The sequence below is a fragment of the Phragmites australis genome, chromosome 6 (genome assembly GCF_958298935.1).
Source record: "Phragmites australis chromosome 6, lpPhrAust1.1, whole genome shotgun sequence".
Classification (NCBI taxonomy): Eukaryota; Viridiplantae; Streptophyta; class Magnoliopsida; order Poales; family Poaceae; genus Phragmites; species Phragmites australis.
The window spans coordinates 2,370,892-2,384,131 of record NC_084926.1 but is presented as its reverse complement, the minus strand read 5'-3'; the positions used below and the strand labels follow the sequence as shown (position 1 = coordinate 2,384,131).

At 46.5% G+C, this 13,240-nt stretch overlaps 1 protein-coding gene across 1 annotated transcript; it reads right to left on the bottom strand.

Annotated features, from left to right (window-relative positions):
* Nucleotides 1-9,373: 9,373 nt before the first annotated feature.
* Nucleotides 9,374-12,800, bottom strand: LOC133921049 (protein SMAX1-like). Its single transcript, XM_062365760.1, is given in 4 exon segments — nucleotides 9,374-9,867; nucleotides 9,869-11,001; nucleotides 11,082-11,313; nucleotides 11,421-12,800. Coding segments are annotated over 4 exon segments (2,727 nt in total). The 5' UTR covers nucleotides 12,599-12,800; the 3' UTR covers nucleotides 9,374-9,683.
* Nucleotides 12,801-13,240: the final 440 nt, after the last annotated feature.

Here is a 13,240-nt window from a genome sequence, read left to right as displayed (position 1 = left end):
TCAGTTTTTTACAATTCAACCTTTTATAATTCACAAGTTATTTTTCAGAATCTCTAGTTGAGTCAGACCCTAAGCCTCTAAAGATATGTTAGGTTAAACCTCTAAAGTTTGTCAGGTCATAAATTTTTAAGTAATTATTTAATGAACTGCTATAACTATGACAAGTCATATTTTATTAGTCTTCTAGCTCATACGTCGTATACATAGTTTTTTTACTAACTTTGTCATATTTATGATTAAAAATTTGAGTATGTTTGATTCCCGTGTAAATTTGACACGTCTAAAATTAATCACGCTATAGTTTTTTACTCAAGTGTTTGGTTGGCTGTCACATTGACTAAGCAGAAACGTAGAACTCCGAGCTCATGTGAGGATTGAGTGGTTGACGGTTACAATCGTAGGCGCCTTTTATAATGGTTGGTGCAAGAATCTTTTGATAGAAATATCAAATAGTATCCTATACCTTATCTAATCTCCAAGCATATAATGTTTACGACAATAGACATATAATCTTGTTGATATATCCATTATAGATCTCAATGTCTTATTTGGAGCTCATAAATTCTTTAGAAGACTCGATCATGTGGACTAAACCTGTGGTTGAACTTTCATGGAAAATGTATTCAGCTGTAGCGCAATCGTCATCCAACTATCATACTCCAAACACCGGTTGCTAAGAGGGCTTATATTATAATTAGAGGACCAATATATTTGTCTCTTAAAGATATATAATAACCTTTGACCTACATTATATTTGATCATGTCACTATCTACTTTCATACAGCAGAATAAATGCCTTCCCATTCCTGACCTTTGTGATGCCAACCTGAGTGGCTGTTGCCGTCAAATAGAAGAGGAAAAAAAAGAAAAAGAATAGAAAAGAAAGAAAAAGCTCCTGGTTGTTTGTCATGTGGAACCGGTGGCAGAATGTGGTTGGCGACTTGGTGCCCACGCAGCGCTTCCTCACTTTATTCCAGTGTCCGCCCAGCGGCGTCAAGTGCACGGTTGATGACAGCACGCTGCACGAGTACAACGCAGCAATCGTGTACAGCCCCCTGCCACGTTAGTAAATGTCATGTGAGCCAGCCGGCCCCGGGGCCCATCCGTCATGCAGGCGCGTCACATTCTGGGAGTTCGGAGACGCAGCGTGGCCGCGGGCGGGCGGGCAGTGCCGCCGCGGCCCGGCAGCATCATTGGATGACGAGGAGCAGGGTGGATGACCGTTATGGTTGTGGCTTGGCTTGGCTTAGTTAGACTTATGGCCTGACCGTTGGAGGTCGGACGAACGCGAAAAGGCCGCCCGGGTGCTGGTGTGACTCGAGCGGCATCCTCCAAGTACCCCGTTGGCTTAGTGGATGATATGATTTAATTTTCGGTTTTTTATTTAGTTGGTGGAATTAGAGTGGATATGATGAGATAATTTTTTATTTGGTTGAATGGATTGAATGAGTTAGGTTAGTTATGATTTTTTTAATTCTTTGATTGAGCAGTATTTGGATGAATTTATGTATATTTGATTTTATTTGAATTTAAAATGAATTAAAAAAATATCACATTAATTGATACAAATGCATGTAAATAGAATATTATAAATGAGAAGAATATTAGTGATTTTTTAGATTTTTGAGAATTTATTTGAGATATTAAAAATTGATAGAAATTATAAAAGGTAGGTTAAAAAATAATTAAATATTAGCTCATATTTTTTTATCAAACTAATTAAAATAGGCTAGAGCTCTAGTTTGCTAATAAAAATATTTAAAAAATTTGAACCACTTTTATATAAAAAATCAAAAGTAAAAAAAAGTATAAACACACATACACACAACATAATAGCCAGCTAACTAGCTTTCTCGTCGGGTAGACTGCATGCAGTTAGTGTGGATGGCTCGGTCCAACTCGTTTTTTTATCCTTTCATCCAACATATGAAGATATATTCTCTAATGGTAGTTACTCTATTCATCGTATGCATCTAATCAAGCACTTAGAAATCAAGATAGTCATCTTCCATCCATATTCCTCCCATAAACCAAGGTACCTAACTACACCTGATGTGATCACTCGTACGTGGTCAACGCCATCCCGTGTTCCGAGCAGCAGTCATCGGACGCAATGTGCCTTCTTCTAGAACTAAGCTCTATGGACCGACAAAATTCTTCTAGATAACCTTAGGCCTTTGATTTAAGCACCTCTAGAAGCACAAAATGCTCTCTATCTCAAAGGAAAAAAAAGGGAACGTAATGAAGCGAAGAATTAAGCTTTGGGTCAGACCAAGGTTCGAAAATGTACCAGATATCACAAATATCCACAAATATCGACGCTTATCGGTCAATTTGCTAGCACTCGTATTTTGAAAAATATCGTTTATCGATCGAATTTGAATTCAAATTAAAAAAATTACAAAATTCGGTTGATTTCTCATTAAATTCTTCGTATTTTAATCAATATTTGCGATATTAGAAGAATTTGTTGGGAACACATTTCGATGTTGCACCGTATTGTGAACCTTGAGTCAGGCACGTGAGAATGACCATGACCACCTCTCATTTGCTCAGCTAAAAATTGCAACGCGCATCGAAAAGTTTTGAAAAGAAAAGTAAAAATAGTCTTTTTTTTTCAAGCATCACCATTAGAATACAAGTCGTGGTATTTGAAAGCACGCCCAAACGCACATCACACCCTATATGTATATACTCACACATATTTTAAGACACACGTTAGATATATAACTTATACACATACGTTTACTGAAAAGATTTACAAAGTCCTAGAGTCAACCAGCAACGAGCATGTCACGCTTTTATTATAATTCACAGATGCTCAAAGCTGTCCAATAAAAATCTATATACGGGGCCAGCCTCAACGAGACACGGGCTGAACCCCTCGTAGGTAGACCGTTCCTACCACTAGGCTATGAGCCCTTGGCAAAGGGAAAATAATCCGGTACCACACCACGCGGCTCTCGCTGGAGACCCAAAAGCCCACCCAAGAACTGACGCAGGCCCATGAAGGGATGAAGGGCTGCCTTTATGACCCTTATATCCCTCGCCATGGAAACTATGCCTGCTCCAACCCATTTATGGAAACTATAGATAAAATAATATAAGATAGATAAAAAGAATTAACAAATAAATAAATATTACGTGGGATAAATAGGCGGCTGAGATAAACTATAGGTCCATAAGACCGTATAGAGTTACATTTCAGGTCAGTAGACCATGTAAAATGTCGTGTTGTGGGATTTTTTATTGCAGTACTAATCGTATTGTTAGTGATGGACTTATGGTGTGCATGAATTATATTTTGGACGCGTTAGTGCCATGGAACATGCATACATGCATTCATTCTCCTTATTCCGATTGCCTGTCAATGATCCAATTACTGTGTTTCTTCGGCATTTTTCTATGATTCTTCTTTCTCGCTGATCGTGTCAGTATTGTATAGCTAATATGCTGTGCTGTTTAGTATGTACTCCTTTCATAAATTATGGATAGATTTTTTTTGTATCATCTATATAAGACTATCACGATCTAATGGCTGAGATTTGCTGCAGTTGCCGCACCAACTGCTGGCGATCTCATTTCTTTGAAGAATTGCTTGTTATTACGTTACAACATAAATGTGCTTCTGAATACTAGCATACCACAAAAATCTGATGCGACTAATTTGTTTCCTACTAGTTCTTCTTTTTGGCTTGTTACTACTTTTGTTTTCAAACATTCAGAAATTACGATTTAGTTACTTTTCATCGATATCCGCCAAAGGACCTGTCAGTTCAGTAGTGGCGCAAAACTTCATGGGGACAAGCATCTTCACGTTTTGGTAGGAGCTTAGGATACATCACCAATCGTATCAGGAGAAAGATATCTCTCTCTCTATATATCACTGCTAACTACTTCTGCTTGGAGACTCGTAAAACATGTACTGATCATTTTGATTAAGATTAAATTAAAAATTTAAAACTTCAACGTCAATAATTTTTAAAATATTTAGTTTGAAAATATAAAAATCACATGTGCATATTTATCTTAAAAAATATTTGTATAATATTATATTTTTATTAGATACTATAATTATATTTTAATAGAAAATAATGATCAAGTACATCGGAGATTGTAAAAAATTAAAAACGTAAGTATTTGTTACCGTACATGTTAGTATATATCCTTGATCACGGCTCCTTGAACGGGAAGAATACAGCCCTCGTTCGTCTGTTTCAATCCCCTTCGTTTCCTTGGGCCTTTTCGCCGGCTCATAGTTGGGCCCAGAGATAAGTCTTCTTGAAGGAGTACCCAAAAAGCCCAGTACGGAAATCACAGAGCACAAGCCCACCTAGACCTCAACACTCGAGCAATCAACAGTAAGTAGGAGTATCACACGTTCGCACTGCTGCAACATGAATGCTTGAGTGGTCAGAAGAGGTGATTGTACTTTCTATTTATTAGGTTTCTATTTATTAGGGATCAAATTTTAAGTTTTTTTATGTCTTATAAATGCGAAATTTTTGTTAGTGGTTGCCTAAAGTAATTTTGTCAATCTCTAAATTCTGTATATTCAGTTTACAATACATGTTGTGTAAGTTTATATGTGGTAATGTAAGTATGTGCGTGTATCTTCGTGTTGTATTTGGTGTTTGTTGAAATAAACATGAATGAGAATTTTGTTTATACAAGAGTCTCGCGTTTGCACATATCGAGGAAGCTGGGTGAGAGTGACCAGTAAAGAAGAAGCTGCATGCCCCCAGCTTGCTAAACACTAAGCAGTTAACACTAGACGCTACCAGAGTGGTACGTAGCTGCTGTACACTCATCAGCTGCTTCTTGCCGCTGTTGCCGTAGGCACGTCTCTGCCGCCCGCTGGCGCTGCTACCGTTTACGGCCGGCATGGGGCTTGCAGGAGAGTTGTTGGTTTACCGATGGAATGGCAGGCAGGCACTGAAAGCGGGGAGGACCGTGGAGTGGTAAATTCAGAAAGCTGCTGCCGTCGCGTCAGTGGCGCGGACTTTCATGCTACGACCACCACTGAAAGTCTGAAGCGAAATTAGAGAATGGAGTGGATTCAGCAGACACACACGCACAGCAGCTTCTTTCTCCTCCGTCGATTCCAACGAGTTGTAGCTAAAGCTGGGGATAGTTTACCACTTTATCTGCAGCCCCCACTGCAGATGGCAAAGGCAAAGGTAGTTACGTGCTTAACGTGCAGCTAGTTTGTCCTCTGGCCCCTATCCCTAAACATGCAGCATTTTTGTCCTTGGCGTCTAGCTATCAATCCGCTTTGTTTGCTAGCATCTGTGTCCTTTCTGCCTCATCTCCCAGTCGCTCGCTGCACCTACTGCAAAGAGATAAGCTTGTGGGTTAGTCAAGGGATTATCGTGATTCAGTCAGACATTACCACCATGCAACCATCTCGATTAGAAAGTAACAGCAGTATTTAACAAAGATACTATGTACTCTGATACAGGGGCGAAGCTAGAACCAACACTATGGTGTGGTGGTGCACGCTGGGTTAGGCTGACAGCTTTTTGATACACATAGTTAGATTTTGGTGGTGTAAAAGAGGTGAAAATAAGATTCTAATAACTAAAAAATTGTTAGGACCCTAACATCAGTGCACTCGGTGGGCTCACCTAGCTTGGTCCCTGCTCTGATCTAAAACTTACTGGTGTACTAACTCCAGCTAATTCTCTAATCCCAAACAGGATTCTACTAACATGTAAAGCAGTAGACTGTAGGAGCGTATATACTGCATTTTTCATGTACAGATTTGCAGGGCTCGGTAGATTTGCAATGTGATGTATGCAATATGTGGGCACATGTGCCATCTGAGAACTTTTTGTTTATTAATACATGTCCTTTGAGAGGCCGTGACAGATAGTGGTTATAACGAAACTTACATTGTGCGTTTGTCCTTTGGCCCTTATCCCTAAACATGCAGCCATTTTGTCCCTGTCTTCTACCGCTGCTAACTACGGAGTACTCTGTTTACCAGAGGGGAATTTAGCGCAGCGACAAATCATCGTTCCCTCTATTCCCTTCCATTTCAACACACGATGACATACCGATGCAGGCACGATGTGATAGTGCAGTAGTATTTGTGCATTTCGAGGGGATAACGTTGGTGATTGTGTACAGGATTATCCAACTGCAGCAGCAGAAGTAGCTTGGAGCCTCCTCCTGTCTCTCTCTTGCCCTCTCAACATTATGCACTACGTACATCAATCTGTTGTGTGATTAGCCCATCAGTGTTTGGACTGATTGTTCATAATTATGTGATGATAATCACACGTTTTTGAGTCCTTACCGTGGTTGTCTGAGCAAACTGGGAGGATTAGCCGATTAGCTAACCCAATAAACAACATACAGTACAAACATGGTTCACGTCGGATGGGCTGATGCGGTACATATCCCTGCCTCTAAAGCTCCGATCAAATATGTAAAGATGTGAACACAACAGAAATCTTCCATGAAAAGACGTTAGATCGTGTGGTTAAATACTTGAACGCCATGGTTGGGTCCGTACAGCGATGCATGGGGCCGGCCGGAGAAGGTGGGGTGAATCTTTGGAGGCCAGGCCACTCACGCCCAACCAATCGGATCCATGTGCACGTACAGCTGAATAGGATTAGAAGAGAGGTTAGTTACGGCGTGCTATCGCGCGCCTGCGGTAACTTTTGCCTTTCATCAACTCTCGCGTCATGCCCATGCGTCCTTTCTCCTTTGGTTGGCGGATCGATGGATAAAGCGGCGGCTGGCCGCAGTGTGCGCGGCCCGGCAGGCGACCCGCGTGCGCTGGATCGCCATTGCAATTGCATGCCTTCTTTCCGGTCGTTGCCGGCGTCCCGAGGCGCGCGTCGCGTACGCGCAACCTACCCTTTTTGACCAACCTTTTCTCGAGTGCTACACCTACCAAAGAGTTCTACAAAAACTCTACTTACTTGCTGACATAGACAACAACAACCATACATACTCTACCAAAGAGTTCTACAAAAACTCTACTTACATGCTGACATAGACAACAACAACCATACATACTCTACCACGTGAAAGCTTTCAATAGGTAAGTGCTGATACGCTCCACTACGTGTAGGTGTAGCATGTTTGTAAGTGCAAATCGGCATGCTGTATGCATGGTGGTTGTTTTTTTTTTTTGGTGGTGAAGACTGGAGCTTTATTACTTATAGAATAGTATTACAATCCGCAGTCATTAAATCTACTAAAACATCATATAACCACAAGTCGGTCAGGTGCTCTAATATAGATAAGTTGGCTAAAGAATCTGTAACACTATTTTGATTTCGTTTTAGCTTCACGAGTACAAGCTCCCGTTGTCCATTGGTCAACTCCTTCACCTCTATGACAATTTGTCCAAGGCGTGATGTATCTTCTTTCGAACCCTTCAACCTCCAAGAGCATAGCACAATTAGTCTGAAAGATGATCGGCTGAGCGGTGTAGTGCAAGGCCACTGAATTCCTTGTAAAAGTTTAGTTTCAAAGGCATCTAAACATTGTGGTAAGTAGCGACAAGCAGATAGAATATACTGGCCAATGTTATCTTTGATTACCACCTCTGTTCCTGCATTCTAATGATCTCGATCATTAAAGGACCCATCAACTGACACCGATATCCATCCATCTGCCGGAGGAGGCCACTGAGGATCATTAACTAGGTCACTGAAACTTTTATTGACTTTCTGAACTTTTCCATTAGTAAGCACTCCTTTCCCTTTTACTGGATCTCAGCCGTCATTTTGTCGGATTTGAAGCAGTGAATCCAAATAGCTAGACAAATATTTCCTTGTTGCTTCAACATGCACTGTCGTCTTATCATGAACCGTGTCATTGCACAATTGCCAATTTCTCCATATAATCATTAACACTTCCATTCGTTCTACATCACCAATTTGCACCAGTACTTGGAAGAGCCACTCCGGCCCTGTATTTATCAAGTCATGATGGTCTGGCAACGACCACACTTCCCTCATAGCCTCCCAAACTGCATGTGCATTAGGGCAAGTAATTACCACATGAAAGGCATCCTTCACTCCCATGCCGCATCGGGTACATTGATTTGAGACTTCCAGGTGGCGTGACTGTTTGAGTTGCACCATTGGTAAGCATCCCACCAAAAGCTTCTATGCACAAAATTTAACCTTCTACGTTACTGCAATTTGCCATAACATCTTCCAAACCGACTTATCACCTGATGATCAATCACTAGATAAAATACCTCCATTCTCCTTTAAATGTTCTACAACCGCTAAATGGTATGCACTTATAACTAAAAAAACACCGTCTTTCTCAGGGTGTCAGGCGATGAAATCATCAGGCAATTTTTGTGACACTTTAATCTTTAGGATCTCCTCCATATCTTCCGGTATTAGAAATTCATTTAGCCTCTCCTCATTGCAAGAACCATCTTGCAATAAGAAGTTTGCCACTCTATTATGTCTGCATCTCCCCTGTACAGACATGAGACGTCTAGAAACACCCCTTAGTATCCATGGATCACGCCAGAATCTCGCTATCTTTCCGTCCCCAGTTCTCCAGATGACTCCTTTTTTTAACAGCTCAAGTCCATACTCAATACCATGCCAAACTGCTGAGGGACTGCCCGCAAACACGGTGTCAAGCAGATTCCCTCTGCTGTAGTATTTTGCCTTTAATAACCTAGAACACAAGCTCTCCAACCGATCGATCAATCTCCAGGTTCGTCTGGCAAGCAAAGCCTAGTTAAAGAGGCACATGTCTCGGAAGCCTAGACCACATTGATTCTTTGGGAGTATTAATTTGTCCTGTGCAATCTAGTATCAGGTATAGACCCATCACTGATGACTATACATCAGTGACGAGAGGGTTTAAAAAACAAAAAAGGAAAACTTTTTTGTACTTGACGAATGAACCCCGCGACTCCTGTAATCGCTCTCACTCAAACAGTGCAAATTACGTGCACGTGCATTTTCTAGGATTTGAACCGGCGACCTCCCCTCGCGTGCGTACCCTGGATGTACTGAGATACATGCACCAGTAGAAAAATACATTCTTCACTCCATCTTAAAATAGATGACATTTTAAAGTTAAGCACAAGTATTAAGGTGAAAAATAAAATGACCATCTTACAATCTTTCAATACAATTTATTACGTGAAAAATAAGATCTGTATTGAAAAGTAAGTTACTTAATGGAGGGGTAATATTGGAAAACTTAGACTAAAATTACCTCAAAATTATAGAATGTCATGTATTTTGAATATTGTAGAAAATACTAAAACATCATTTATTTTAAGACAGGGGAGTACTTGGTAATACATGGGAGGAGTACAGCAGTAGAGTATGGCTTTCATTTGCTAAAGAACAATATATGCATGCATGGGCGGTACTGGATGCAACATATACACAGGAAATATCCATGGAGCTGTTAGTTCCACGATGAACTGCATGCAGGCATGATCCTCTGCATGCTATCATCTCGTTTATTCAACAGACGTCAATCATAGACGGTTGCCAGGGAAATGAAAGCCAAAATGGAGTCCTCAAAAACAGCAAAGCTAGTTTCTAGTTCCGTCTCTAACTTCTGGTTGCTGAACATTTTTACACATTCATGTACTAATGTACACCGATCGCGATCATATATTAATGATCAACAACAAAAAAGAAACATGTCGTCAAGGTCGGCAGGATTGCACGTCAATTTCCGTCGACGGTGACTGTCACTGACATCGGGAACATCTCACCGTCCTTTCTCCGGCCGCTGCCTTCCACCGTCGCGCCGTCGACGACAGCGTTGGTGCTGAAGCTACGTTTCAGCTCCCGTATGCCAGGGCGCAGCACATCGTCAACGTGAACGGACCACCCGCCGGCCCGTGACGACGTCTCCAAACTTTGCTGACACCACGTCGGAGACGCTCCGCTTCAGAGGCTCGAAGCCGACTGGTTTGAACACTACCGTTGCGTCGACGGCTTGGATGAGGTCTGACACGTTTGACGGCGCGGAGCACTTGGCGGCGCTGGGCTGGCCGTAGTCCTGCTCGTGCTCCACCGTTAGGTCGCTGGACGAGTTCCGTGATCTCTCGCCGATGCTGTCGTCTTCATCATCGATATGATCATCAGACATGGACAAATTCAAGTCCAGGGGAATCAGCTCCCGTGCGGAGTCTTTACGTGCTTTCGTGCAGCGGTCTCCTTCGAGCGTCTGCTCCGGCCTGCGCTTCGCTGTCCTGTGTTCCAGGTTCCATGGCGAGTCAGGAAGGGGTACAGCTTCTTGAGAGCTCCTCAACTGATCTGGCACCGGCGACCATTGCGACATGACGACGAAGATGTTGCTGCCGAGAGCGACGTCTCGGCCGTGCGAGTCCGCGAGCCGACCGGACTCGATCGCGCGCATGACCGACTCGCGCACGACGTTGTCGGCGTGGTCGACGCCATCGAGGACAATGACGCGGAACTGGTTGGCCCGTATGGCCTCGGCCACGCGGTCCAGCGCCGTTCGGCCGCGGCATGACACGATGGACTCCCCGCCGTCGTGGCCGGCTGCCGGGCAGCAGAGACGCACGGTGACGGCGCCCGTCCCAAAGACGGACTTGGAGAGCGCCTCGGCCATGTTCCTCTTCCCGACCACGTCAGGCCCGGCGAAGAGGACCCACGCGTCGGCCTTGGTCCCCGTGCCGCGCCGCTTGCCTTCACCCGACTTGGCCTCCGTGATCGTACTAGCAACAGCAGCTGCAGCCTCGGGTTGCCATCTCACCGCCTCCGTGAGCCGTCGCAGGAGCAGCTTATCGTCGGCGTCACAGGGCGGCCTTGCCAGCGCCGGGCCAAGCGCGAGGTCGGTGTCCACCGTGCCGCTAGGAGGCGCCGACGGCCGTAACGGCGACGCCTGCATGTTGCCAAGAACACTAGCCCCGTTCCACTCGGAGCAGGTAACTATGGACGGCCGGCCATGCGAGTGCAGTTGGGCGCACCGATCGAGCCACCGACGCCGCAGCTCGTCAGCTTCCCGCGCCTTCTCCTGAAAAGTGACAGATTCCACACGTCAAGGCGTTGCCCACGACATAGAGTTGAGATTCGTACGTGGAACAACTAACCGACCTGCGCGCGGTCGACCGGGCGTGCGCTGCTCGGCGTCCCGATCTGCAGCCACTGCGACATCGGCGGGTCCGCAGATCGGGAAGCAAGCTCGGACGACGCCATTTCGGCGCGCTCACGCTCGTAGCCATCCACGCAGGCGTTGCAAAGGCTCGGCGCCCGTTTCATTGCGCTCGTCATCGCCGATGACAGCACCTCGACGGAGCTGCTTAGGATGCCTCTGTTAACTCCAACACTGTGATATTAAGAAAACAAACATAGGATTAATTCGATGATAAACTGTTTTCTCCAGATTAATGATAAGATGAGATAGATGAGGCAGCGTGTGCGGCAGAAGCAAACCTCGGCGAGAGCCCGAGCGGCGGCGGTGGCGGAGGCCTCGGCGTGATGGGCACGGCCTGGAGGTCCCACTCTCTCTCCAGCGCCGGGTGATACACCTGGCATTTCAGGTACGTGGCACACGTTGCCGTGCCGATCACCCAGACGCGGCGCTCGCCTTCGCCGGACTGGTTCAGAACACGCGCCATCTCAGCTACCGCGGCGCGCGCCGTGTCGAGCACCACATCCCTCCGCTTCTCTTGCTCGCCCTGATGACCCGCGCATGTTTCCTCAACGAGCCACTGCAGGTTGCCGAGGTTTACCACGACGCCAGCGCTATTCGATGCCGGCGCCATCAACTCCGATCTTACCACTTCGCCGAGCTCCTTGATCTTGGCGACGAGTTCTGCCCTATCCATATCAACCAAGTCGCCGAACTCTTTCGGGAAGAAGATGACTCGCGCGTTGCCTAGCCGTTGCCTCTGTATCAGCATGTCCACCTCTTGCACCACGGCGTCCACGTCCACCGTGTCGCCGACGAGCACCGGGTTATGCTTATTGCTCCTCTTCAATACTTCCACCACTTTCGCCACCTCCTCCTCCCGGTGGGAAGCTTGCCGGTGCAGCACTCTAGTGTTGACGTACACGCCAGAGTCGGAGGCCGCGGGATCGGAGAGGGACCGTAGCATGACCGCCTTGACGGCCATGCTCGAGAAGGACGCCTCGCGCATGACGCGCGCCACGGACGGATCGTCAAGGATGGCGAGCACGAGGTGAGGAACGCCGACGCGGTGGTCGTCGGCCTCGACGCCGCCGTTCCCGATGCGCCGGTGGTGCGAGTAGGCCCGCTTGAGCGCGGCGGCGAGCGCGTTGGAGAGCGGCGGCGCGGCGTGGAAGGCGCCGTCGTGGAGCTGGTTCTCTGTGGAGGTGGGGAGGCGGTCGAGGGCGACGGCGAAGCAGAGGTCGAGCGCGCGGCACCTGAGCGGGTGTGGAGACGCGAGGCCCGCCACGCAGGCGTCGCGGAGGAGCGGCGCCGGGCCGGAGAGCAGCGCGGCGGCCGCGTGGAGCGGCGTGGTGTGCCCGTGGCGCCGCCTGGACGCGTCGGCAGCGGCGCGGGACAGCACGGCCGCGGCCTCGGGGGTCAGCGGCGGCGCAGCCGACGGCAGCGTGGCGACGGCCGGCGGCGTCGCGTAGGCTCTCATGCCTGTGTCCGTGCACCCGCGGTTAGTCGCCGATGGCTGAGGTCGCGTCGCGGTTGAGGTGGTGTTATAGGTTTAGGTGCCGCGGGAGGTATGCGTGTTGTTGTGGTTAGTTTGGTTTGGAGATGTGATTGAACTCCAAGTGGTGGAAGTGGTGGTAAGTGGTAACAGGCGAAGCGTGCGTGCAGCTGAAAAAGAAGCGGGGACAGGGAGCAGATTATTTAACGTGCAAGCATTTGTCTGTGCTTCTGGTAGAGTGGGACCGATGCATCAAGCAAGCAAGAGGACTATATAGATTTGCACGCTCTTAAATTTCAATTGCTTGAAAACGGGATCCACGTCTCAGGTTAAATAGCGTGTTACGGCGGAGTTAAGGGACAGGGTTTGATTTTTGACGGGATTCTTAATCAATAGGTTTGGAGGGAGGTTGTGGGAGGTACGTCGGTCTGATAAAGGAGGCTGATAAAGGAGGCAGATGTGGTGATAGGGATGTCGTCGACCACGGATAACGAAGGATGGCTGATGGATAGTGCTAGGAGAAGGGCAAGCGGAGATGGTTCGATGGAGCCGGATTAGTGTGGTGACGGATTTAGTGGTAGGAGCACGGTCGAAGACCGATGGAGATGCGCGGGAGAAGACCGATGG